The 27,720-nt window shown below is 45.0% G+C and overlaps 1 protein-coding gene across 1 annotated transcript; it reads right to left on the bottom strand.

The window, feature by feature from the left end:
- Nucleotides 1-346: 346 nt before the first annotated feature.
- Nucleotides 347-27,690, bottom strand: Gfra3 (GDNF family receptor alpha 3). Its single transcript, XM_042692102.1, has 8 exons — nt 27,594-27,690; nt 22,042-22,329; nt 13,551-13,643; nt 10,307-10,619; nt 3,103-3,206; nt 2,146-2,280; nt 1,674-1,762; nt 347-912 (listed from the first exon to the last, which is right to left on the bottom strand). The coding sequence occupies exons 1-8, from the start codon at nt 27,676-27,678 to the stop codon at nt 823-825; spliced, it is 1,197 nt and encodes a 398-aa protein (XP_042548036.1). The 5' UTR covers nt 27,679-27,690; the 3' UTR covers nt 347-822.
- Between the last annotated feature and the right edge of the window lie 30 nt (nt 27,691-27,720).

Below are 27,720 nucleotides of genomic sequence, written 5' to 3' on the forward strand. Positions count from 1 at the left end.
AGAATAAAACAAGGCCCAAAGGCTTCAACTCTTTTTTTTTTTTTTTTTTTTGTCGGTCGTGGGGCTTGAACTCTGGGTCTGGGCGCTGTCCCTCAGCTCTTCAGCTCAAGGCGAGCGCTCTACCACTTGAGCTACAGTGCCACTTCCAGTTTTCTGGTGGTTTATTGGAGATAAGAGTCTCACAGTCTCTCCTGCCCGGGCTGGCTTTGAACCTCGATCCTCAGATCTCAGCCTCCTGAGTAGCTAGGATTACAGGCGTGAGCCACCAGGGCCCGGCAAGGCTTCAACTCTTTATGTCCACTTATTCCCCAGGACCCCAGGGCAGAGGACTGCAGACAACAGGCTCTTTCCCATCTTTATTCAGAGGACTAGATGAGCGGGGCAGGATTCTTGCCCCAGCTTTCTTTACAAAGGGAATGTCTTTATAATCTTTCCCATTACATCTAGCTCTGCCTATGTGGAGAATGCAATAGGCTGGTTTTTTAGACTTTAAATGATACTAGTGGAAAGGAAGAATGGATTAAGAGAGAGCTGGTCACCACCAGAAGATATGGCTAAAATGTGGTCACCAAGAAGGGGCAGCCTGAGTCAAAAGCAGAGTAAAGAAAGAGCAAATTCAAACTGGCCAATCAAGATCGGAAAGCTGTAGCCTCTGGCTTCTACTGTGGTGTCATTTGATCCAATTGCAGTCGCCAAGTGGGAGTCAGGGGTAGCAGGCTGTACACTGTACCTCTCTCTGGAGGCTGTCCTTTTCTCACCCCTCACGGGCTGCAGGTCAGACTGGATGGGGTGGAGAGGAAGAAGGACCTCAAGAAAGTCCAGCTACCAAAGGCTCTGAAGCAGAACCAGGGTAAGTGTGCAGGAGAAAAGCAAGGGCACCCTGGCCTGTGTCCTCAGAGCAAGGTTTTCCATCTGTGGAAGAAATGGAATAGACTGAATTCAGGGAACCATCTTCACCCTCTTCCCCTTAGTGTCCACTAGAGGACTATAAAACGTGTGACAACAGAAAGCCAACCCTCGTCCCTCCCCCATGGTATAACCCTTGTTTTCACTGTATTTGATGTTGGTATAATTTGGGGAGCAGAAAGGAAAAAACAAATTGCTTAAATAGGGATACAGGTGGACCCATTGCAACAATGAGATGTACAAGATGCTATGTCAAAAAACGAACTTTACGATTTAGATGTGTGTTGGGAGAGGGTGAATGTAGTTGTGGAGATGGGAGGAAGGGATGGTAGGAGGAGGCAACAATGCTTGATAAGAAAAGTACTCATTACCTTGCTCATGTGATTGTAACCCCTCTGTACAGTATTTTCACAATAAAAACTTATTTAAAAAAAAGTCAACCCTCCTGTCCCCAACCTCTTGTCTGCTCCCCCCAACCTCTTGTCAGTTCTGTTTGGGTTTTCCCCAGGTGGTCCTGGAAAGTTTGTTTTTTTTTTGGGGTCCCGTCGTTGGGCCTGAACTCTGGGCCTGGGCACTGTCCCTCAGCTCTTCAGCTCAAGGCTAGCACTCTACCACTTGAGCCACAGCGCCACTTCCGGCTTTTTTCTTATGTGGTGCTGAGGAATCGAACCCAGGGCCTCGAGCATGAAAGGCAAGCGCTCTACCACTGAGCCACCTTCCCAGCCCCTCCTGGAAAGTTTTGAAGGTTGCAATAACGAAGGTCCTACCTGGTGCTGCATCACAGAAAAGGTAGGGGGTGCCCAGTCCTGGGAGAACAGCTGGCTATGAAAACGCATCTTAGTCGCAATGGCTTTCCCTGAGCAGAGGAGAGAAGTCAGATGGGAAAGGTATGGTGGCAGATTTTGCAGACTCCCAAGGTAGGAAAGGGAATGGCATGGGACCCTAAGATTTAAGGGAGCAAGTGTGTGCAAAGTGGGCATGAGATATTGTCTCTGTTTGCCCCTTGGGCTGGAGATGTCCCTGGGGCTCACACAGGCAGTGAGGGTAGGGGAATCATTCAAAAAGTGTGAAAACAGAAAGCCCCCATATAAGGGATGGAGAAGAGGGCTACTGTGTTGGTGGAGATGGACAGTACAATTGACCCTTCCCCTTCCTTTCCCATAACCACCCCCTCCCTCTCCCTGGCCAGGCTCCAGCTGACCTGGCCACAGGGGCTAGGAGCAGGGAGAACACACTCACGAAGGCAGGAATTGTGGGAGAAAGACCTTTCCAGCTGTTCACACTCTTCCTGCAGGTTGCCACTGCCTCGGCAAGTACAGCTTAAGGCCACACTAGTGTTGAAGTTGCTGATAAAGTTGGGGGTCATGGTGGTACCTGTAGGTAAAGAGGGAATGTAGTAGTTAGGGCCTAGATTAATTCTAGATTTAGCGCCCAGTTTTTCTTTTCTTTCTTTTTTTTTTGGGTCCGGTCATGGGGCCTGAACTCTGGGCCTGGGCACTGTCCCTCAGCTCTTCAGCTCAAGGCTAGCGCTCTACCATTTGAGCCACAGTGCCACTTCCGGCTTTTTTCTTTTTGCTTATGTGGTGCTGAGGAATCGAACCCAGGGCCTCAGGCATGCAAGGCAAGCGCTTTAACCACTGAGCCACCTTCTCAGGCCCCCCCCCCCCCAGTTTTTCTTTTTGTGTGTATGGCAGTACCAAGGTTTGAACTCAAGACTTAGCACTTACTAGACAAGCACTTGAGCCATACTCCCCAATCTTTTTTTTTTTTTTTTGTCAGTCATGGGGCTTGAATTCTGGGCCTGGGCGCTGTCCCTCAGTTCTTCAGCTCAAGGCGAGCGCTCTACCACTTGAGCTACAACGCCACTTCCAGTTTTCTGAGCTGTTTATTGGAGATAAGATCTCTCGGACTTTTCTGCCCGGGCTGGCTTTGAACTGCGATCCTCAGATCTCAGCCTCCTGAGTAGCTAGGATTACAGGCGTGAGACACCAGTGCTTGGCTTTCCCTTTCTTTTTCTTTTTTTTTAACCAATCTCTGACTATGATCTTTCTGCCACTACAGAGGTGAACTACCATGTCTGGCCCCAGCTCTATTTCTCCACCCATCTAGGACCACACCAGCCTGGGTTGTCTCCAGAGCATTCTCACTCTCAGGGCTGATCAATCTATAAGTTCCTTACACATGCCCCAGCCTCACCAATGAGCCCCAAGTAGGCTCGCAGACATCTGGACTGCTCTGTTGCACAAGTCCCTAGAATGTCCAAAGGATGACAATGGGTCTGGAAATCCATCAGGCGTGATCTGAAGAAGAGAAATTTAATTTTTTAAAAAGAAGGTAGGAGGGAGAGATAAGGGAGAATGATAGAGGAGTTGAGGTTGGTATAAAAATATCACAATGTATCTAACCCATATAAAGTAACTAATGTATGATAATAATTTGGGAGGGGGTGGGGGTGGGGGGGAGGAAGGGCGCCGCTTTGGGAATGTGGCCTAGTGGTTGAGTGCTTGCCTAGCATGCATGAAGCCCTGGGTTCCAATTCCTCAGTACCACATAAAGAGAAAAGCCAGTAGTGGTGCTGTGGCTCAAGTGGTAGAGTGCTAGCCTTGAGCAAAAGAAGCCCAAAGACAGTGCCCCGGCCCTGAGTTCAAGCCCCAGGACTGACATAATAATAATAATTTTTTTCATTGTTTCATTAGTGTTCATTACTTGTACAAGGGAAGGATCATTTTAACATCTTCATACATGCATTCAATATATCCAATGAAACTCATCTCCTCTATCAGTCTCCATTACCTCCCACACATTTCCTGAAACAATTTCAACAGATTTTATTATTCTATTTTCATACATGCAAATAAATGACTTTGAACCATATTCATCTTTTTTTCTTTCTTTTTTTTTTTTTTATCAGTCCTGGAGCTTGAACTCAGGGCCTGGGCACTATCCCTGAGTTTCTTTTGCTCAAGGCTAGCACTCTACCACTTGAGCTACAGTGCCACTTCCAGCCTTTGATGTTTATAGGGTACTGGGGAATCGAACCCAGGGCTTCATGCATGCTAGGCAAGATTCTATCACTAAGCCACATTCTCAGCCCTGTCATCTTTTTTTTTTCCCCCTGGTACCAGTACTGGGGCTTGAAACTCAGGGCCTGGGCACTGTCTCTTAGCTTTCACTCAAGGCTGGTGCTCTACCATGTGAGCCACACCTCCCCTTCTAGCTTTTTGTGGTTAATTAGAGATAAGAGATTCATAGACTTTCCACCTGGGATGACTTTGAACTTCCAGTAGCTAGGATTACATGAGTGAGCCACCAGTGGTTTTCATTCACTCTTTTCATTCGACTTTCACCTTCCTGCTGGCACCCTCTACCCCGACTTCTCAAATAGAGTTTTCTGTTTTTCTTCTTCTTCATGTGTGTGTGTGTGTGTTTGTGTGTGTGTGTGTGTAAGAGAGAGAGAGAGAGAGAGAGAGAGAGAGAAAGAAAGAAAGAGAAAGAGAGAGTATATGTGTGTGTAGGCATGCTAGGTCTTAAACTCAGGGCCTTATATTTATTTGGCTGATGCTTTACCACTTGAGCTATGCCTCCAGTCTGATATTTTGCTGGTTAATTAGAGATAAAGAGTTTGTTGAGCTTTTCTACCCTGCCTGGCTTTGAACCTTGATCCTCAGATCTCAGCCTCCTAAATAACTGGGATTTAACGTATGGACAAGCAGTGCTCAGCCTAATGTGGATGATGATGATGATGATGATGATGATGATGATGATGATGATGATGATGATGATGATGATAAGTAGCTCAGCAATGGTGGCCCATGCCAGTAATCCTAGCCATTTAGGAGGCTGAGATCTGAGAATCAAAGTTCAAAGTTAGCCAGGGCGGGAAAGATCCCCAAGACTCTTTTTTTTTTTTTTGCTGGTCCTGGGGCTTGAACTTAGGGCCTAGGCACTGTCCCCAAGCCTCTTTGTGCTCAGGGCTAGTTAGTGCTCTACCACGTGAGCCACAGTGCCACTTCTTTCTTTTTCCTAGTGGTTGATTGGAGATAAGAGTCTCATGGACTTTTCTGCCAGGGCTGGCTTCAAACTGAGATCCTGAAATTTCAGCCTCCTGAGTAGGTAGGATTACAGACATGAGCCATGGCGCCAGCCCCAAGACTTTTATTTCCAATTAACTACCAAAAAGCCAGAAGTGAGCCGGGCGCTGGTGGCTCACGCCTGTAATCCTAGCTACTCAGGAGGCTGAGATCTGAGGATCGCGGTTCAAAGCCAGCCTGGCAGGAAAGTCCATGGGACTCTTATCTCCAATAACCCACTAGAAAACTGGAAGTGGTGCTGTGGCTCAAGCGGTAGAGCACTCTCCTTGAGCTGAAGAGCACAGGGACAGCACCCAGGCCCAGAGTTCAAGCCTCATGACTGACAAAAAAAAAAAAACCAGAAGTGGAGTTGTGGCTCAAGAGGTAGAATGCTTAGCCTTGAGCACAAAAGCTCAGGGACAACGTCCAGGCCCTGAGATAACGTGCCAGTACTGGCACATACACATGGGCAAAAAGTAATTTCAACTTTAAGAATCCTCATTGAGGGTCTGGCCTTCACCTTTACTGCCCTTCAGCTCAACATGTCCATCTACTTGACAACTCTGCATGCAAGGCCTTGCATCCAGGGCTTCCTCCTCAGGAAGCCTGCCTCTATCCCAGCTCAGAGCACTATCACTCTGAAGGTGGGCACATAATCACCTGTTTCCTTGACTCTAAGATAAAACTCAGAGAATGCATTTAGAGTGTTCAGCATAATGCCTGGTACCTATTAAGTATTCAACAAATATTGGATTTTTTTTTTGGTGTTTTTTTTGGTCGGTTGTGGGGCCTGACCTCTTGGTCTTGGCACTGTCCTGTCCCTCAGCTCTTTAGCTCAAGGCTAGCACCCTACCATTTGAGCCATAGTGCCACTTCTAGCTTTTTCTGCTTATGTAGTACTGAGGAATCGAACCCAGGGCCTCATGCACACGAGGCAAGCGCTCTACCACTGCGCCAACTTTCTAGCCCCAAATGTTGGATATTATTATGTTAACTATTTCATTCTATAATAGGTGAAGCCAGTTTCCTTTTAGGTGATGGAATTAGGAGTATGTTGTCTATATATATTTTTGCAATTTTCATTTTATTTTTCCTTGATTAGGTTAATGGTTTGCTTCTCTATTACCCTCACTCAACTAGGAATTCCTTGAAGGCAGCGTTATCTTAGTTATCTATCTCAGAACTTGTTCAGTAATAGCAATAACTAGAAAGTACAGCAGAATGGTTAAGAGCGTAGACTAAGCCAGACCCCTGCATTCCAAACCTAACCTAACCTAACAAACTGACTAGCTCATGGACTTGGTGAAAGTTATTCAACCTCTTTCTGCTGTGCTTTCTTCATTTATAAATTGAAAGTCATTAGATATATATTATATAGTATATAAAATGTATTATATATAATATATTATATATATATATAATATCATCTATCTTACAGAATTCTTGCATGGTTGAGATGAGTTAATACATGTACTGTAAGTGCTTAAAACAGTACCTAATAGGAAGTACTCAATAAATGTTAATATTATGATTACAAAGAGCTCTGATTAAGTGACACAGATGAGGAGAGTACTAGTCAAAGAGGTTAACTTGCTCAAAGTCAAAAATAAGTAGCAGTAGAATCAAGTTAAAAAACAAAGTTGGTGCCGGGCGCTAGTGGCTCACACCTGTAATCCTAGCTACTCAGGAGGCTGAGATCTGAGGATCGCGGTTCAAAGCCAGCCCGGGCAGGAGAGACCGTGAGACTCCTATCTCCAATAAACCACCAGAAAACCGGAAGTGGTGCTGTGGCTCAAGTGGTAGAGCGCTCGCCTTGAGCTGAAGAGCTGAGGGACAGCGCCTAGGCCCAGAGTTCAAGCCCCACAACCGCCAAAAACAAAAAACAAAAAAAAAAACCAAAGTTGGTGTGATTCATTCCTTCCTTCCCTCCTTCCCTTCCTCCCTCCCTCCCTCCCTTCCTTTCTTCCTTCCTTCTTTCCTTCCATTTTCTTTTTTTGGTACTAGGGATCAAACCCAGGATGTTGCACTTGCTAAGACAAACACTTTGTCACTTAGCAATATCCCAGCCCTTAAAAGTTTAGTCTCCTAGGCTGGGAAGGTGGCTCAGTGGTAGAGTGCTTGCCTTGCATGCCTGAGGCCCTGGGCTCAATTCCTCAGTACCACATAAGCAGAAAAAGCCAGAAGTGACACTGTGGCTCAAGTGGTAGAGTGCTAGCTTTGAGCTGAAGAGCTGAGGGACAGAGCCAAGGCCCCACGACCGACCAAAAAAAAAAAGTTTAGTCTCTTGAGCAGGGCACCAGTGGCTCAAACCTGTAATCTTAGCTACTCAGGAGGCTGAGATCTGAGGATCACGGTTCAAAGCCAGCCCGGGCAGGAAAGTCCATGAGACTCTTATCTCCAATAAACCACTAGAAAATCAGAAGTGGCACTGTGGCTCAAGTGGTAGAGTGCTTGCTTTGAGCTGAACAGCTGAGGGACAGTACCCAAGCCCAGAGTTCAAGCCCCATGACTAACACACAAAAAAAGTTAAGTCTCTTTTTGTTTGAGACTACAGTTAGATTTTTATTCTTTTCTCCTTTTTTTGTCATTTGTGGGACTTGAGTTCAGGGCCTGGGCACTCTACCATTTGTTGTGATACTTATCATCAACAAATATCATTTGAGTGGATGATAAATTCAATTTGGGGAGCATTTTGTATTGAAAATACAGGAAATTCAGATCTAAATCTCAGGTTTCCTGGACTAGAGGAATAGCTTAGTGGTAGAGCACTTCCCTCGCATGTGTGAGGCTCTGGGTTTGATGCCCAAGGTGGCAAAAAATGAAAATCGAAGTCAAGTTCTTAAAGGTTAATAAATGCCAAAATAAGCACTATCGGGGCTGGGAAAGTGGCTCAGTGGTAGAGTGCTTGCCTTGCATGCATGAGGCCCTGGGTTCGATTCCTCAGCACCACGTAAGCAAAAAGAAAAAAGCTGGAAGTGGCGCTGTGGCTCTAGTGGTAGAGCGCTAGCCTTGAGCTGAAGAGCTGAGGGACAGCGCCCAGGCCCAGAGTTCAGGCCCCAAAACCGGACCCAAAAAAAAAAAAAAACAAAACACTATCATTTATTAAGTACGACCATATACTGAGCACTTACTCTACCCTAGTAAGCTAAGCATGCTATATAAGTAATTTAACCATGACCAGAATCCCATGAGATCTACATTGTTATCCCAGTTTTTGCAGGTAACTAAATAGAAACTTAGGTAAAATGGTGGAATTTGAGGCTAAGTAATATGCTCAGGATGACAGGAACCCAGCTTTAGATTCACATTCATTTGACTTATCTTACTGCCTAAATGGGAAATTTCTTACAAGATATGTGCCATAAATGAAAGACCTCAAGATGCAAACATAACCCCAGTGTGTCTATTAGTGTTGTCTGGATAGAAAACTAACTAGAAGTAAATACTGTATATTATGTTTAGTTCAGAGCATATCAAGTATTTTTAAATTATCCTTTTGTTTGTATGGTACTGAGGAATCGAACCAAGGCCTCATGAACTCTACCACTAAGCCATACTCCCAGCCCTTATCAAGTATTTTTATATCCAACATTGTCTAATGTTTTTACTTGAAGTTTTCCTTCACAATGATGGAGGGCAAGACCCCCAGTGGCTCATGCTTATAATCTTATTTACTAAGGATGCTGACACTTGGAGGATTAAGTTTTGTAGCCAACCTAGGCAGAAAAGTCTGAAAGTCTCCATCTCAATGAAACAGCAAAATACCCAACTGGAGGTGTGGCTAAAGTAGTGGAGGGACAGCTGTGAGCAAGCACAAATCTCTGAGTTCAAGCTCTGTGCCAACACACACAGACACACACACACACAGACACACACACACACAGACACACACACACACACACACACACACACACACACACACACACACACACACACACACTCCGGAGAGAGGTAAGTAGTCTTGCTATATTGCCCAAAATGGTCTTGAAGTTCTACGATGAAGCATTCTCCTGCCTCAGTGCTGGGATTACAGGCACATACCAGAGTGCCCAGAAAAAAACATATATCCTTTTTTCCTTTTTCTAGTATATGGGTTTGAACTCAAGGCCTCATGTTCTCACTTGGCTTCCTTCCTGTTCTTCCTTTTTCTTATCTCCCTTCCTCCTCTCCCTTTTTCCCTCTCTTCCTCCCTCTTTCTCTCTTTTTCTCCTTCCTTCCTTTCTCCCTTTCTTTTTCTTTCTCCCTTTCTTTCTCTTTCTCCCTTTCGTTCTCCCTTTCTTTCCTTCTTTCTTTCTTTCTCCCTCCCTCTTTCTTTCTTTCTCCTTTTCTCCCTTTCTTTCTCTTTCTCCCTTTCTTTCTCTCTCTTCCTTTCTTTCTCTTTCTTCTTTCCTTCCTTCCTTCCTTCCTTCCTTCCTTCCTTCTTTCCTTTCTTTCTTTTCTTTCTTTCTTTCTTTCTTTCTTCCTTTCTTTCTTTCTTTCTCCTTTCTTTCCTTATCCTGAAGCTTGAACTCAGGGCCTGATTAGGTTAATGTCTCTGAGCCTTTGTGCTCAAGGCTAGTGAGCTACCACTACTTAAACAACAGTTCCATCTGGCTTTTTGGTGGTTTACTGGTGATAAAACTCGTATGGACCTTTCTGCCCAGGTTGGCTTGGAACCACTATCCTCAGATCTCAGCTTCCTGAGTGGCTAGGATTATAGGCATGAGCCACTGGCTCCTGCCATATACTGTTTTATTTTATTATTATTATTATTTTTTTGGGTCCGGTCATGGGGCCTGAACTCTGGGCCTGGGCGCTGTCCCTCAGCTCTTCAGCTCAAGGCTAGCGCTCTACCACTTGAGCCACAGCGCCACTTCCGGCTTTTTTCTGTTTGCTTATGTGGTGCTGAGGAATCAAACCCAGGGCCTCATGCATGCAAGGCAAATGCTCTACCACTGAGCCACCTTCCCAGCCCCTAATATTATTATTATTATTATTATGTTTTGGTTGGTCGTGGGGCATGAACTCTGGGCCTGGGTGCTGTCCTTCAGCTTTTCAGCTTAAGGCTAGCACTCTACCACTTGAGCCACAGCACCACTTCTGGCTTTTTCTGCTTTCTGCTTTATGTGGTGCTGAGGAATCAAACCCAGGGTCTCATGCATGTAAGGCAAGCACTGAGCTACCTTCCCAGCCCCCCATATACTGTTTTAAAGAGAAGAGTTTCACAAAGTACCCTAGGCAAAGCAACCAGTCATTCACTGTTCTTTGGGAAGTTAGGCCCATCCCAGAGCAAGGTGGATACAGGTACACATGCCTCGTCCCTGCCCACCCTACCAGCCCACACCTGGCACCTGCACAGTGCATCAGTGAGGCAGCGGCTCTGCAGTTCCAGGCAGTTGGGGGGCTCTGATGGCAGGGCGCAGCTGGGGGCAATGGTGTTGCGCCTGCGTTCCCCACAGCTCTTGTCAGTTGGTGCACAAGGGCACAGCAGCAGGCCCTGTGCATGGGACTCTGCGGCTTTCTCGAAGAAGTTGCGCAGCTGTGCTAGACAGATGTGGCGCTGGCAGTGGGGTCCAGAGCATGCCATCCCATAGGCCTTACGCAGCCGGTCACACTTGTCATTAAGAATACACAGAGTAGTGAACTTGAGGCAGAGATCGGAGTCTGTGGGGAAAGGGGCACCAGGTTACCAAGTCAAGTCCTCTCTGCATATCTGTAGCTCAGTTCTCCTAGGGACTCAGCAAACCTCTGATTTCACAAGGAAGTATTAAGGTATCAGGCAAGGGAGGATTGTCCTGAATGCAGATACTTCTGATTCAGGGCTTTCCCCCTACCCACCAACTATGTCTGGTTCTGGAACATCTTCTCTATCCTGATATTCATTTTTTTTTTTTCTTTGGGTCCGGTCGTGGGGCCTGAACTCTGGGCCTGGGTGCTGTCCCTCAGCTCTTCAGCTCAAGGCTAGCGCTCTACTACTTGAGACACAGCACCACTTCTGGCTTTTTTCTTTTTGCTTATGTGGTACTGAGGAATCGAACCCAGGGCCTCACGCATGCAAGGCAAGCGCTTCTACCACTGAGCCACCTTCCCAGTCCTGATATTCATTTCAGATAAAACCCATCATTGTTGCTGCTGTCCTTATCATCATCACCACCACTATCATCATCATTATCTTCTATGTGCATCTAACACTTAAGTATCTGAGTCCAGTCAGAAAACTCAAAAAGCAAAAAATAAAAAAATAATAAATTTGTTGGTGTGTGTGTGCTAGTACCAAGTTGTAAACTCAGGGACTTGTAACTTGCTCAACTTTCTCAGACATGGCTAGTGCTCTTATCACTTGAGTTATATCTCTGGTCTAGCTTTTTTGCTGGTTACTTAGAAATAAAGTTTGAGTTTTCTTCCCAGGTTGGCTTCAAACCCTGATCATTAGATCTCAGCCCCTTTAGTAGCTATGATTATAGGCAATTAGTTATCAGTGCCCAGATAACCAAAAGTCTTTACTTCATGATGTGCTGTGAAATCTGATGATGGAAATCATAACCCTGAAGCCTTTAAGCTTCGATAGCACTTTCCAAATTGATTAAAACAGATGAAATCAGATTCTATTTAGGTGTGGTTTGAATCTGTCTATTCTGATCTATGCATGAATAAAAGTTTCTCAAACTCAGTCTTGGGAAACTGGCGTGATATTTCCTTTTGGGGAGTGGGTGCTGGGGATCAAACCTAGTCTATTATGCATGTTCTAAGCACACTGTATCTCCAATACTCTGGTGATATTTCTATTATCATAATATATCAGTAGCCAGAAAAATCAAATAAGTGGAAACAATTCTTTATAACAAAAGATATGATATAAAAATCTCTTTGGGTTTTCCTCAGAATTGACTATACAATAAAGTTCACTTAAAAATTCTAATTCTGGCAAGGTGCTGGTGGCTCATGCCTGCAATTCGAGCCACTCAGGAAGCTGAGATCTGAGTATCAAATTTCAAAGCCAGCCTGGGCAGGAAAGTCTATGAGACTTTCATCTTCAATTAACCCCCAGAAAACCAGAAGTAGCACTGTGGATCAAGTGGTAGAGTGCTAGCTTTGAGTAAAAGAGCTTAGGGACACAGTGCCCAGACCCCAAGTTCAGCCTTACAACCGACAATAATAATGATAATGATAATAATAATAACTAGTAGTAGTAGTAGTAGTAGTATTCTAGGTGCCAGTGGCTCATGCCTGTAATCCTAACTACTTAGGAGGCTGAGATCTGAGGATCGCTGTTCTAAGCCATTCCAGGCAGGAAAACCTGTAAGACTCTTATATCCAATAAACTATTCCAAAAAAGCCAGAAATAGAGCTGTGGTTCAAGTGGTGGAGTGCTCTCCTAGAGCTGAAGAAGCTCAGGGACAGTTCCCAGGACCTAAGTTCAAGCCCCAGGACTGGTAAAAACAAAACAAAACAAAATAAAACAGGACTAGGAATGTGGCTTAGTGCTTACGGTGCTTGTCTAGCTTGCATGAAGCCCTGGGTTCGATTCCTGAGTACCACATAAACATAAAAAGCCAGAAGTGGTGCTGTGGCTCAAGTGGTAGAGTGCTAGCTTTGAGCAAAAGAAGCTCAGGGACAGTGGGCAGGCCCTGAGTCCAAGCCTCAGGACTGGCAAAAAACAAAAACAAAAAACAAACAAACAAAAAACAACAAAAATGGTATGTGTGTATGTACCTACACAAATCACAGCTTCAAAATGAGGGAGGGAGGGGTAACAATGTTCTCACTACCTTACCTATGTAACTGTAACTCCTCTGTACATCATCTTGACAATAAAATTAAATTTAAAAACAATAAATCACAGCTTCACTTTTCTAAAAGAAAAATAAACTCATAATAGTCTATGGCAGACTGATGACTCCCCACCCTAAGCCGCCCCTGCGGGAAGTCACGGTCTCAGTATTTTTCTCTGCCTAGCACCTCACCCATCCCATTAAAATGGTTGAAAACAAGCAATTTCCTAGTCTTCAGGGACAAAAAAAAAAAAAAAAAAAAGCTACTTTCTGGCTGCCTTGAATGTGAGTAAATAATCCATTTTAGTACATTTTTTTCTGCTGCCACTCCTACCATACCTTTCCTAAGATCCAGAGGCCCCTAATGGGTTCTCTTTGGATGCTTCCCTAATAATTACTGCTTTTGATGACTCCAATGAGAGCAGACCCACACACCACAGCTCAGACTGCCATACTGACCCAGGGCTTCTTCAGTCACCTGGCAGAATAGAAATTCTTTTTTTTTTTTTTTTTTGGGGGGGGGGTCCAGTCATGGGGTCTGAACTCTGGGCCTGGGTGCTGTCCCTCAGCTCTTCAGCTCAAGGCTAGCGCTCTACCACTTGAGCCACAGCACCACTTCTGGCTTTTTTCTTTCTTATGTGGTGCTGAGGAATCGAACCCAGGGCCTCATGCATGCGAGGCAAGCGCTCTAGCACTGAGCCACCTTCCCAGCCCCCAGAATAGAAATTCTTTCATAAACATTCCAGCTTGTGTGTCTCAACAGCCCTTCCCTCAGAGCCCAGGCCCAGCCTCCCATTCCCCAGCCGAGGCTTGCCCTCCACACCTGGTTTGAGCATTTTCAGCTTGCTGAGATTCATCTTCCAGGGCTTGCCGGTCACTGTGTCATCATAGGGAGAGACATCCAACTCATAGTCACCTAGAAAAAGAAAGGAAGAAGGAATACCAAAATGCCAAGGACCAGGGTGAGGCAGCAGCTTGAGGGGCTCAGGCTGCTGGGTCAGACCTCAAAGCACCATGGAACAAAGACAAAGCACAGCCTCGCTAGCTAATTAGCTGCAAGCTGTGCAGAAATGATTAAAAAAAAATACAGAGGCATAAATGTACAGTTTGTGCCTGAAGAATAAATTGATGAGACTATAAATTGATGAGGTACTGTAACATGTACTTAAAATGCTTTTGCTTTTTTAAAAAGCTTATAATGTACTTTGAAAAAAAAGTTTAGGAGTCAGGCGCCAATGGCTCAAGCCTATAATCCTAGCTACTCAGGAGGCTGAGATACGAGGATCGAGGTTCAAAGCCAGCCCAGGCATAAAAGTCTGTGAGACTCTTATCTCCAATAAATCACTCAGAAAACCAGAAGTGGTGCTGTGGCTCAAGTGGCAGAGTGCTAGCCTTGAGCTGAAGAGCTCAGGGACAATGCCCAGGCCCAGAGTTCAAGCCCCACGACCGACAAAATAAAGTTTAGAGCTGGGAATGTGGCTTGATGGTTGAGTGCTTGCCTAGCATATGAAGCCCTGGGTTCGATTCCTCAGTACCACATAAACAGAAAAAGCCAGAAGTGGCACTGTGGCTCAAGTGGTATGTACAGTGCTAGCCTTGAACAAAAGAAGCTCAGGAGGTAGACACCAGTGGCTCACGCCTGTAATCCTAGCTACTCAGGAGGCTGAGATCTGAGGATCGCAGTTCAAAGCCAGCCAAGGTAGAAAAGTCTGTGAGACTCATATCTCCAGTTAACCACTAGAAAACTGCAAATGGCACTGTAGCTCAAGAGGTAGAGCACTGGCCTTGAGTTGAAGAGATCAGGGACAGCACCCAGGCCCAGAGTTCAATCCCCACCACCACCACCAACAACAACAAAAAAAGAAGCTCAGGGACAGTGTCTAGGCTCTGAGTTCAAGCCCCAGGAATGGCAAAAAAAAAAAAAAAAAAATTTAAAATGCTTTTGCTGAGGGCACTGGAGGCTCATGCCTGTAATCATAGCTACTTAGGAAGCTGAGATTTGATCATCACAGTTCAAGGTTAGCCTGGGCAGGAAAGTCAGTGAAAATCGACCTCCAATTAACTCCTCCCCCAAAAAAAGCCAGAAGTGGAGCTGTGGCTCAGCTCAGGGACAATACCTATGCCCTAAATTCAAGTCCCAGGACCAGCACACAGACACACACAATAAAAAGCTGAGTGAGAGCATGGGACACAGAGTTCAACCCTCAGTACCAGAACACACACACACACACACACACACACACACACACACACACACACGAAATGCTTTTGCTAAAAAGCACTGACTCCTGGGCTGGGAAGGTGGCTCAGTGGTAGAGCGCTTGCCTTGCATGCATGAGGCCCTGGGTTCGATTCCTCAGCACCACATAAGCAAAAAGAAAAGAGCCGGAAGTGGCGCTGTGGCTCAAGTGGTAGAGCGCTAGCCTTGAGCTGAAGAGCTGAGGGACAGCGCCCAGGCCCAGAGTTCAGGCCCCACAACCGGACCCAAAAAAAAAAGCACTGACTCCTTACTTGGGCCTACACATCAACTGAAAGAAAGAAATGCTTGGCATTCTTGGCTCCATTTTTGTATCTGTCTTGGTTCTAAGCCATTCCTTCATCTTCCTACTTCCTTGAAATCTAGGATGGACAAGACTTATCTCTAATATCTTTTTTTTTTTTTTTTTGGTCATGGGGCTTGACCTCTGGGCCCGAGCGCTGTCCCTCAGCTCTCCAGCTCTGTCCCTCAGCTCTCCAGCTCAAGGCTAGCACTCTACCACTTGAGCTACAGTGCACTTCCAGTTTTCTGGTGGTTTATTGGAGATAAGAGTTTCACGGACTTTCCTGCCTGGGCTGGCTTTGAACCTCGACCCTCAGATCCCAACCTCCTAAGTAGCTAGGATTACAGGCGTGAGCTACCCACTCCCGTCTTCTAATATCTTTTTGTTGTTGTTGTTGTTTTTCTTGGTTGTAGGGCTTAAATTCTGGGCCTGGGCGCTGTCCCTCAGCTCTTTAGCTCAAGGCTAGCACTCTACCACTTGAGCCACAGCACCAAGTCTGGCTTTTTCTGTTTATGTGGTGCTGAGGAATCGAACCCAGAGCCTCATGCATGCAAGGCAAGCACTCTACCACTAAGCCACCTTCCCAGCCCTATCTTTATACCCACAGATGAGGAAACTGCCCCAAAGGAGGACAGCAGAACCTCCTCAGGACAAACTATAAGCCAGGCAACATTGACTTGCTTAACCTGATGACCTTGTTGCTCCCATCCAGTGATAATAATGATAAAAACTTCTCCCAGAGTAATGAGATAATGACCAACTAGGCTACACCTGTGGCTGGGACTGTTAACTATGTAGACTTCCCAGCCCTTAGCCTAGTTATTTTTTTATTTCAAAAAAAAAGATCATGTCTATAGCTAAAGATGCTGAAAATAGGCTGAAGTGCTTACTTCTTATAGTAGAAGCGTGTGCTCCTTTTTCTGCCAATATTTAATTCTTCCCCCTACTCCCTAGGTACTATATTTAGTGCCTCAAACTTGCTAAGCTTGCTTGCTTGGCTTGCATTCTGCCCCTTCAGCCATATCTCCAGCCTGGCTTTTTGCTAGTTATTTTAGAGATGGAGTCTAGTGAACTTTCTGCTTTGACTGGCCTCAAACTGTAGTCCTCCAGGTTTCAGATTTTTGAGTAGCTAGAATTACAGACATGAGCCAGACTAATATTTAACTCTTGGTTTGGCATGTTGCAGTGAATGGGCAGACATGACATGTAGAAAATATAGAGTTTGAGTCTGGGATTTAAAACTCCAAGTTTAGTACCATTTGTTAGGCTCATTATATTCTGGACACTATGCTGTAAGTGTGTATGTGTGTGTTTATATATTTATATATGTTTCTATATGTGAATATACATGAAGATAGGTGAATAGATACATATGTACATTATCTTCTTTTATTGTCCTGGAAGCCTTTGGTTGATAATAAAGCAAGGTTGAGTGATGTTAAGTGGCTTGCTAAGGTTCACACAAGCTAATAAGAAGGGGAGTTATATGCAGGGAGCAAGGCTCAAGTATTTGCCTAGCAAGTACAAGGCCCTAAGTTCAAACCCCAGTACTGCCAAAAAGGAAAGAAGAGCTGGCATGTGAAATCTAGACTATCTAATCCAGAGACTTTGCTCCTAATTACTAGACATATTACCCTGAGGGCAAACAAACAGACCAGGGGACTCTATCTTCTATTCTCTTAGAAATGGATGGTGGTAGATTCTGCTCCAGTCTTGTCTACTTGGCTATAAAGATACTGAGCAAATCAGAGAAAGGGAAATGAGGTCAGCTGCCGGATTGAACATAACAAGAAAAACAGAAGCCAGGCACTGGTGGCTCATACTTACAATCTTAGCTATTTAGGAGGCTGAGATCTGAGGATCCCCATTCAAAGCCAGCCTGGGCAGAAAAGTCCATGAGACTCTTATCTCCAATTAACCATGAAAATGCTGGAAGCAGAGCTGTAGTTCAAGTGGTAGAGCACCAGCCTTGAGTGAAAAACTAAGGGATAGCTCCCAGTTCAAGCCTCAGTACCAGCAGAGACAGAGAGACAGAGACAGGGAGACAGAGAGAGAGAGGAGAGAGAGGAAGAGAAGAGAAGAGAAGAGAAGAGAAGGGAAGAGAAGAGAAGGGAAGAGAAGAGAAGAGAAAAAGAAAGAATGATTTTTACTGTAAATGTGTCACTCTTTCTCTCTTTGTGTGTGTCTGTGTGTGTGTGTGCTAGTAGTGGGGCTTGAATTCAGGGTCTCTAGCTCTTGCTTAGCTTTTTCTGTTTGAGGCTGGCAGTCTACCCTTGAGCTACACATCCACTTCTGACTTTTTGGTGGTTAATTGAGGATAAGAGTCTCTTGGATTTTTCTGTCTGGGCTGGGAGACAGGACTACAGATCTCAGTCTCTCGAGTAGCTAAGACTGTAGGCATGAGCAACTGGTACCCAATTAAGAGGATTTTACAGAGTCTTATCAAATTACTGCATGGTTTATATGCATGGTAGGTGCATATGAGCAGAACTTCTGAGGAAAAGTTTAAGAACCATAATAGGATTCTGCTGTTACTCTTTTCCCTCTGCCAGCCTGGATTCTCTAATGAAGACAACAGGTAGAAGAGAGATAAAGCTAACTCTTGGAAGTCTATTACAGGCCTGTAACATGAACAAGAAATATATATTTTTTGGCCTGGGCTGGCTTTGAACCATGATCCTCAAATCTCAGCCTCCTGAATAACTAGGATTATAGAAGTGAGCCACCAGTGTTTAGCTAAGAAATATATATTTGTTGTTAAAAGCAGAGATTTTGAGGTGGGTTAGTGGTAACTACAGCTTAACATTGCTAATTTTTATTTAAAAATACAGTTGTATGGGTTAGCAGTGTGACTTAGTGGTAGAGTACTTGCCTAGCATGCACGAAGCCCTGGGTTCAATTCCTCAGTACCACATAAACAGAAAAGGCTAGTCCTAGTGCTGTAGCTCAAGTGGTAGAGTGCTAGCCTTGAGCAAAAGAAGCTCAAGGACAGTGTCTAGGCCTTGAGTTCAAGCCCCAGGACTGGTTCAAAAAAAAAAAAAATTATAGAGCTAGGAGTAATTCAGAGTACTTGCATAGCATGGGAAAGTTTATCCCCTGCACTGAAAAAATAATGCGCTTAGAAGAAGATAAAAGAAATTAGTACCTAGATTGATTGTCTTCTATTTTGTTTTTGTTTATTTTTGGTACTAGAGCTTCAACTCAGGGCCTTGGTACCATCCTGTAGCTTTGTCTGCTTGAGGCCAAGGCTCTACTTCCAGCTGGTTTGTTTTGTTTTGTTTTTGTAGGTCAGGGCTTGAACTCTGGGCTTGGGCGCTGTCCCTGTGCTCTTTAGCTTAAGGCAAGTGCTCTACTGCTTGAGCCACAGTGCCACTTCTGGTTTTCTGGTGGTTTATTGGAGATAAGAGTCTCATGGACTTTCCTGCCCGGGCTGGCTTTGAATCGTGATCCTCAGATCTCAGCCTCCTGAGTAGCTAGGATTACAGGCGTGAACCACCAGCGCCTGGCTCCAGCTGTTTTATTGTTAATAGGAGGTAAGAATCTCATGGGCTTCTCTGCCTGTGCTGGCTTTGAACTGAAATTCTCAGATTTCAGTTTTCTGAATAGCTAGAACTATAGGCATGAGCTTCAGCTAGTAGGTTGTTATAGTAAAACCAACGACAAAAAAAAGTCTAAATGTGTTACATTACTTTGGGACTGGGCAGTGAATAATAAAGAAGCTGGGGGGGGGGGGCTGGGTAAATGGCAGTCCCATTAGACAGTGGCAAAATATTAGGTAAGATTGTTGCCTGTAATGCCTTTGAAAGAAGATGACTATTTTTTGTTTCCATTTCCTGATAAATATTATCTTATATGGTTAGATGCACATGAGCATTGTGTCTAAGTGTTCTTCTAAGAACATGGAAAATGATATATATTGAATGAGTTTGTCCTTTAAGGGGAAGAAGCAGGGAAGCAACTAGTACATTTGATTGCTTTTGCTGGCGTTTGGCAAGGAACTAAAAGATAAAACTCACCAGATAATGGCTAGTTTGTCCCCAGGTTGATGGAGCATGCCTGTAGTCCCAGCTACTTGGGAAGCTAAGGCAAGGGGTTTGCTTGAGCCCAGGAATTGGAGATTAGCTTAGGCAATATAGTAAGACCCCTATCTTGAACAACGTAACTACAAAAGCATAATAATTGGCTAGTTGGCAAATAGGGAGGAGACAAAATGAATCCAGAAATCCCAGACTTGCAAGATTAAGAGGCAAAACTGTTTCTCTTATTCAAAAAGTAAAAGATAAAACTGAAAAATGCTTTGAGTGATAAGGTTGTTGATTCCACCTCGGGAAAAGACCACAAGGCTATTTTGCTGTTTGTGGAGATCTCTCAATTGATTAAGAATTGTGTGCAGTAAATCATTCCAGTAGAACAAGTAAACTCAGAGGAAAAAAAGATTAAAGTAGAGACTCTCCCACTGAGGTCTGATAAGGGCAAGGACCTTCTAATTAGAAAGAGACACATCTTGAATTGTGAGAAAGGCTCCAGGCATATAAGATGACAGAATTCAGAGATATAAAAGGCAATTTATGTTTTTAAGTGAGTTGTACTACTAAGAGCTACTCATATGGATTAAAAGAGACTACTGCAGACTGAAAATGCCCTGGCATTCCTGAGGCAGGAAGCAGCCTAAGAATACTGTTCAGTCCCTGAGGAGGTTATAGTCTCCAATGTCCTTTGTAAATGTGACCAAAGAGAATAGTGGAAAAGCAAGAACCTCCCAAAAGGGATGGGTCAAGAGCCCTAGAGAGCAACAGACAGGGCAACTCGGCTGATAGAGAGTAAAATCAGGGCCTTATTAAAGAACAATCCAGAGGGAAAAGGGCCCTTGTAATATCTGCCTGCCAAGATTTCAGAGCTGTTGCAGTCTCAGCTCCCGAGCCTGTGCTGTGTAGGAACCTTCTCAATAAAGTTGCTTCTTTGTTAACAAAAAAAGGGGGGTGGGCTGGGAAGGTGGCTCAGTGGTAGAGCGCTTGCCTTGCATGCATGAGGCCCTGGGTTCAATTCCTAAGCACCCACCTAAGCAAAAAGAAAAAAGCCGGAAGTGGCACTGTGACTCAAGTGGTAGAGCGCTAGCCTTGAGCTGAAGAGCTGAGGGACAGCGCCCAGGCCCAGAGTTCAGGCCCCACGACCGGACCCAAAAAAAAAAATAAAAAAAAGATTTCAGAACTGCTGTCAATCAGTGTCTCCTGTGTGCTTCCTATTCCTCCTCTTTCTGAGAATGTTCCTTGTGGCTATCCTGACCCTATTTTATTACTGTACACTGAGTACAGAATGTAGAGGATGCAGATGTGTGGTCTTTCCAATATATAAGTTTCTGATAGGAGCCACATCCAGCTTGACATAGAAACTATCATGAGATCTTAGAGCTATAGTTTGATGTGTTTTGGTAGAACCTTTAGGGCATCTCCTTTATGGAAGGGAGAAAAATGACTATTTTGCCTAAGGAGTAGACTATGGTAGCTTGTATTATTGTTCCCAAATATTCTTTAGCCGGGCACTGGTGACTCACACCTGTAATCCTAGCTACTCAGGAGGCTGAGATCTGAGGATCGAGGTTCAAAGCCAGCCCAGGCAGGAAAGTCCGTGAAACTCTTTTTTTTTTTTGGGTCCGGTTGTGGGCCTGAACTCTGGACCTGGGTGCTGTCCCTCAGCTCTTCAGCTCACGGCGAGCGCTCTACCACTTGAGCCACAGCACCACTTCTGGCTTTTTTCCTTTTTGCTTATGTGGTGCTGGGGAATCGAACCCAGGGCCTCATGCATGCAAGGCAAGCACTCTACCACTGAGCCACCTTCCCAGCCCTCCGTGAGACTCTTAACTCCAGTAAAACCACTAGAAAACTGAAAGTGGTGCTGTGGCTCAAGTGGTAGAATGCTAGCCTTGAGCTGAAGAGCTGAGGGATAGCGCCCAGGCCCAGAGTTCAAGCCCCATGACCAACAACAAAAAAAACCCTGTAAGATTATATATCTTCATACATCGTCACGTGATTTTTTTTTTTTGTCTCCCTGTGGGAGTGAACTTCTCTCAGTGGTATCAATATAGGACATGTAATTTGCTCTGGCTATGGTATGTATAAAGTAGTGTTTATATCATCTGACCTGAGGTTTTTATTTATTTATTTTTGGCCCAAGACTGGGACTCAAACTCTAATACCTGACACTTTTGCTCATTGGTTGGCACTCTACCAACTGATCCACACCAGCAATCCCAGGGAAGGAAGAGGGGAAGAGGAGGGAGAAGGGAAAGAAGAGGGTTGTGTGTGTTGCAAGAGCCAACAAGGATACTAATTCTTCCCTCCATCTCTCTTTCTTTCTTTCTTTTTTTTTTTTTGGTTGGTCGTGGGGCTTGAACTCTGGCCTGGGCGCTGTCCCTGTGCTCTTCAGCTCAAGGCAAGTACTCTACCACTTGAGCCACAGCACCACTTCCAGTTTTTGAGTGGTTTATTGGAGAAAAGAGTCTCACGGACTTTCCTGCCTGGGCTGGCTTCGAACCTTGATCCTTAGATCTCAGCCTCCTGAGTAGCTAGGATTACAGGCATGAGCCACCGGCGCCCCGCTATTCCCTCCATCTCTTAACTGATACAGAACTTCATTATCATCCCTGTTAGAATCTACTATTGGAAAACAACCCTCAAAAGCTACATTTCCAATTCAGTCCAATCACCAAAAGCTTCCTTTCCAATTCATACTCATTAAACACCACTCCTTATTGGGTAGGTGGGGGGCGGGGCTCACCAAGGCTTCGGGCAGGGTGGACAGTCCAAAAGATATCTAAGCAAGTAGTTTGGTTCTTCATGCGTCGGTGACATGTACAATCTATTAGAGAGCTGTTCCTGAGTTGCTGTGCTGCCTCTAGGCAGTCTGCAGACACAGAAGAGTCCTCTGAGGGCAATGGGGTGCTCAGAGTAGAGGCACAAGAGCCCAAGTGGTGGTAAGCAGCCTTGCAAATAGGATTGGCCTGGCACTTCCTTTTGGCCTGGATACAGCTGTTCATGAGTCGGCTCTCTGTGGGAAGGGAGTCTCCTGTAGAAGGAAAGACTGGGTGAAGCTCACATAAGGTCAGAGAAACTGTTTAGAAACATTAAGCCATAAAATCGAGTATGAGAGACTTCAGATAAATCCTTGAGAAACATCTTAGGTTAACTTAAAATGCCTTTAAGAATAGGTACAGAAGGCCAGGTGCTGGTGGCTCACACCTGTCATCCTAGCTACTCAGGAGGCTGAGATCTGAGGATCTCAGTTTGAAGCCACCCAGGGAAGGAAAATCTGTGAGACTCTTTTATCTCCAGTTAAAACACCAAAAACCTAAAAGTGAAGCTGTTGCTCAAGTAGCAGAGTGCCAGCCTTGCGCATAAAAGCTCAGGGACAGTGCTCAAAACCTGAGTTCAAGCCCCAGGATTGGTACACATGCACAGAGCCAACCAAGTGTAATAAGAAATGTCAGGACAGTCTGCTCAGCCTCCAGAAGATGGGGGAAGCCAATTGCTTGAGTAACTATGTGAGAGCGAGGAGTCTTTCCACAAACATCACTTAGACAAAGAGATTGCTGATACCCAACTCTGGATTTCCCCTGTTTGGGTGAGTCTGTTTTGCTACTTTCCTTTCTTCTTTTTAAAAGTACTTTCCTTTTTAAAATATCATTTAGTTTAAAATAAAAAGCACCACTTAAAGATAGGTTCTTAAAAAATTTTCCACCTTAAGGTAGCTGGAACTAGAATGAGGGGGTATTTCCAAAATAAAAAAAAGAGGGGGGTAATTTGATCCTGTTACTCAGAAACAACAACTATAAGCAATGGTTGCTTATAAATTCAGCCCTCCAAAAGTCTGCATTCTGGGACTTAGCATTCCCATCATGAGTAATAGAATACTGCTTCTCCATAGCTGTTTACAGTAAACAAATTCTAGCAATCATTCTTTTCTTTTTTTTTTTTTTTTTGGTCGGTCGTGGGGCCTGAACCTGGGCGCTGTCCCTCAGCTCTTCAGCTCAAGGCTAGTGCTCTACCACTTGAGCCACAGCACCACTTCCAGCTTGTTCTGCTTATGTGATGCTGAGGAATCAAACCCAGGGCCTCATGCATGCAAGGCAAGCACTCTATCACTGAGCCACCTTCCTAGCCCTAGCAATCATTCTTAACTCTCTACCGTGTGTGTGTGTGTGTGTGTGTGTGTGTGTGTGTGTGTGTGTGTGTGTGTGTACATGTGCATACCAGTCCTGGGCACTATTCAAGAGTTTTTTTGCTAAAGGCTGCAGCTCTACCAAATGATCCACAGCTTTACTTGAGGCTGCTTTTTTTGGTGATTCTCTGGGGATAAGAGACTCACAGACTTTCCTCCCCAGCTGGCTTCAAACTTGACTCTTAGATCTGCACCTCCTGGGTATTTAGGCTTATAGCCATGAGCTACCTGCATCTGCTGTATATCATTCTTAATCTATATTCAATCCAAGTCCTGTCAACTCAACAATGTATCTGAAATCCCTCTACTTTTCTCCATGTTGGTGTCTCCTCCCTTAGCCTGGTCTCCTTAGTAGTTCCCTGATTTCATCTTCCAAACTCTTCTCAAGCTAATCTGGATATCTTTTTGTTTAGTGAAAAAAAAGTTGTTAGAAAACTTTTTATTGGGGTAAAAGTCATACAACATAAAATTAGCTTTCTCAACATGTACATTTGGTGCATAAGTGGTATAATTCACAAGATGTGACAATCACTTCTAATTCCAATACATTTTCATCATCTTAAAAGAAAACTCATGGGTTGGGAATGAGGCTTAGTGTTAGAGTGCTTGCATAGCATGCATAAAGCCCTGGGTTCGATTCCTCAGTACCACATAAACAGAAAAAGGCAGAAGTGGTGCTGTGGCTCAAGTGGTAGAGAGCTAGCCTTGAGCAAAAGAAGCTCAGGCACAGTACCCAGGCCCTGAGTTCAAGCCCAGGACTGGGAAGGAAAGGAAGGAAGGAAGGAAGATTTACAGAAGGGTTCTAGTTACATAATCCAGTTCCTTTAGGAAGAGTGAAAGTGCTCAGGGCCACAAAGTAACAACTGCAGTTGAGTTATGACTGCCTCCTTTTGGTAAATCTTGCCCTTGCCAATTTGTCATAATCCCTTCATTCTCTACCTTACATTCCCCTCATTTATGCTACTGCTGCTATATATAATTCCTCCTTCTTAGCATCCTGATTTACTGACTTTGTTTTCTTGGTTCACAAGAGAGTGAGTAGTTGTAAATGGGATGAACAAGTGGATGAACAAAGAAAAGTAACATGCATCAGCAGATGTAGCAGGTCAAGGCTAGGTCAAGCTTAAACTGAACACATTGGTACATGCCTGTAATCCCAGCACTGGGGAAATAGGAGGATCTTAAATTCAAGGCCAGTTTGGGCTACATTGTCTCAAAGAATCTAGGGCAGGGAATCTAGCTCAGTGGTGAAATGTTTACCTAGTGTAAACAAGGTCTTGGGTTTGCCACCATCACCACACACAAAAAAATCAACCCTAGGTCAAGGTTAGAACCAAGAACAGTTTCATATCTAGTTTCAAATGAGTACATGATGCTACCCTTCTATGTGAGTCAGAGTTCTCCTTAATGAGCCTGAGAAGTGAGCATTGTCTACTCACCAGCTGAAACACTGTTGGTCTGTGCTTTGGGGCAGCCTTTGGCCCTACATGGAAGCTCTTGAATGACTGAGATAGAGGTTTTTAGAAACCATTGCTGTTGATGATTATGTGGAATAGACCTGTCAGTCATTCTGCTTTGCTAATTAGTTAATGATGAAGCTGTCTGTCCTGGACCCTGACATGAAGCCATACATTAGAGTCAGTGGAGTTTCCTGAGCAATCAGATCAGATTGCTGATGTCTTGTTGCCAGATTTGCTGATAGAACCAGTCTAGACAGACTAGTCTTTTCCCTCAATCCTTCTACACCTACTTCACAGACAAAATTGTATTTTTTTTTTCCATTTTTGAGAGTCTCACTATGTTTCCCAGGCTGACTGCAAACTTATGTTATTCCTGCTTCAGCTTCCTTTGTACTGGGATTAATTAGAGCACAGTGCCCAGCTTAATTTTTTTTTTTTTCCTGTTGCGCTTGAACTCAGGGACTGGGTGTTGTCCCTTAGCTTTTGTGCTCAAAGCTAGAACTACATCACTTTCAGCTACAACTCCACTTCCAGTTTTCTGGTGGTTCGTTGAAGATAAGAATCTCAGGACTTTTCTGACTGGGCTGGCTTTGAACCGGAATCCTCAGATCTCAGCCTCCTGAGTAGCTAGGATGACAGGCATGTGCCACCAGCACCTAGCTGGACTGTAGAACCACTTTGTCAAAAGAGGTGGTAGAGAAAAAATGTGTATCTGCCTCAAGATTCTCTCCACACAGGAGCTGTCAGGAAGAACAGAAATGCTCCCCACAATGAGATTCCATGCATCTATTCCACTCTCCACAGCCATTGGTATTTTCTTTTTTTTTTTTTTTTTGGTCAGTCATGGGGCCTGAACTCTGGGCCTGGGCACTGTCCCTCAGTATTTCAGCTCAAAGTGAGCACTCTACCACTTGAGCCACAGGGCCACTTCTGGCTTTTTCTGCCTATGTGGTGCTGAAGTATCGAACCCAGGGCCTCATACATGCAAGGCAAGCACTCTACCACTGAGCCACCTTCCGAGCCCGCCATAGGTATTTTCTAGAGATTATGGTGCTTTTTTTCCAGGCTGCTCTTTCTCAGGGGAGGGACATAGTTCTAAAATCAGATGTTTGACTAGATGCCACAAAATTTACTGTAATCTATTACTCCCAAGGCCAGGCATTGTGCTGGGAAGCTTGCTGGGGAAAGTCCATCTTTCTCTAGCGGGAGTTTTCCACATAATTTAAAAATTATATCTCAAGAAGGGATAACAAAGCTGGGCACCAGTGGCTCATGCCTATAATTCTAGCTACTCAGGAGGCTGAGATCTGAGGATCTGATACTCTTATCTCCAATAAACTTCTAGAAAACTGGAAGTGGCACTGTGGCTCAAGCAGTAGAGAGCTTGCTTTGAGCTGAAGAGCACAAGGACAGTGCCCAGGCCCAGAATTCAAGCCCATGACGAAGAAGAAGAAGAAGAAGAAGAAGAAGAGGAGGAGGAGGAGGAGGAGGAGGAGGAGGAGGAGGAGGAGGAGGAGGAGGAGGAGGAGGAGGAGGAGGAGGAGGAGGAGGAGGAGGAGGAGGAGGAGGAGGAGGAGAAGAAGAAGAAGAAGAAGAAGAAGAGATGACAGCCAGGCACCAGTGGCTCATGCCTGTAATCCTAGCTACTCAGGAGGCTGAGATATGAGGATCATGGTTCAAAGCCAGCCGCTGAGGCAGGAAAGTCTGTGAGACTCATCTCCAATTAACCACCAGAAAACCAGAAGTGGCACTGTGGCTCAAGTGGTAGAGCACTTGCCTTGAGCTGAAGAGCTGAGGGACAGTGCCCCGGCCCAGAGTTCAGGCCCCACAACTGAGGGGGGGAAAAAAGTTAAAAATTTAATAGAAAAAGTTTAATTAAAAAAATTGTATCTTAAAGTGTGGAGAAAAGTGAGGTTACGGTAAGGAGGGGACAGAGTAGTAGTAAAATTCTCAAACAACAGGGCTTGGAATGTGGCTTAGTGGTAGAGTGCTTTCCTAGCATACATGAAGCCCTGGGTTCCATTCTTCAGAACCACATAAACAGAAAAATCTAGAAGTGGCACTGTAGCTTGAGTGGTAGAGTGCTAGCCTTGAACAAAAGCAGCTCAGGGACAGTACCCAGGCTCTGAGTTCAAGCCTCAGGACTGGGAAAAAAAAAATCTCAACAACAATGCAACTAAACAATGATGTTAGCAAGTTCTGAGTTTACAACTCTAATCTGTAACACATGCGTGCTAAAATTAAATAAATAAAAATCCCTTTCTTCATCTGTACCCAGTTTCTACTTTCTCAGCCCTGTAAGGGGATGAAGGAGTTGAAGGCCACTTAGAGCCGAGGGAAGTTCTGCTTCTGATTGAGTTTTGCTGGCCTCCTGGAGATGCTGTTTTGATACTGTGTAGACACACCTCAAAGCAGGAAGAAGTAGAGCGAGCAGGTGCTCGAGTACCCAGGCCATTGCTGGCACTCAATCTACATCAGACACCGAAGAAGGCGCGGGAGCCAGCCGTTTCCTGGCACCCCGATCTTTCCTCCTCCAAGAATCCAGAATCAGAAGGATGCACCCCGCGGCACCCAAGGTGGCCTGAAGTTACCTGGGCCCCTCCCACACGCTCACTTTGACCTGCCTTTCTAGCCCCGCACAGAGACGCTTACCTGCTCCGAGTGGTAGCGGCAGCAGCAGCAGCAGCAGCAGCAGGACCACGAGTGGCGGCGGTCGTGGGCTCTGGGGGCGCCCCATGGCGTGGGCGCGGGAGGGATCCGGGTTTCGGCCCCCCGGGGC

The sequence above is a fragment of the Dipodomys spectabilis genome, unplaced genomic scaffold (genome assembly GCF_019054845.1).
Source record: "Dipodomys spectabilis isolate Male_0828 unplaced genomic scaffold, ASM1905484v1 ptg000147l, whole genome shotgun sequence".
Taxonomy (NCBI): domain Eukaryota; kingdom Metazoa; phylum Chordata; class Mammalia; order Rodentia; family Heteromyidae; genus Dipodomys; species Dipodomys spectabilis.

Excerpts from the sequence above, each read along its gene's own strand:
- Gfra3 (XM_042692102.1), bottom strand. The coding sequence starts at position 27,678 with ATGGGGCGCCCCCAGAGCCCACGACCGCCGCCACTCGTGGTCCTGCTG. Across the intron at positions 10,620-13,550 it reads GCTGAAAATGCTCAAACCAG|ACTCCGATCTCTGCCTCAAG; the intron begins GTGTGGAGGGCA and ends CTTTCCCCACAG. Across the intron at positions 913-1,673 it reads TTTCTGTGATGCAGCACCAG|ATGGAAAACCTTGCTCTGAG; the intron begins GTAGGACCTTCG and ends TTTCTTCCACAG.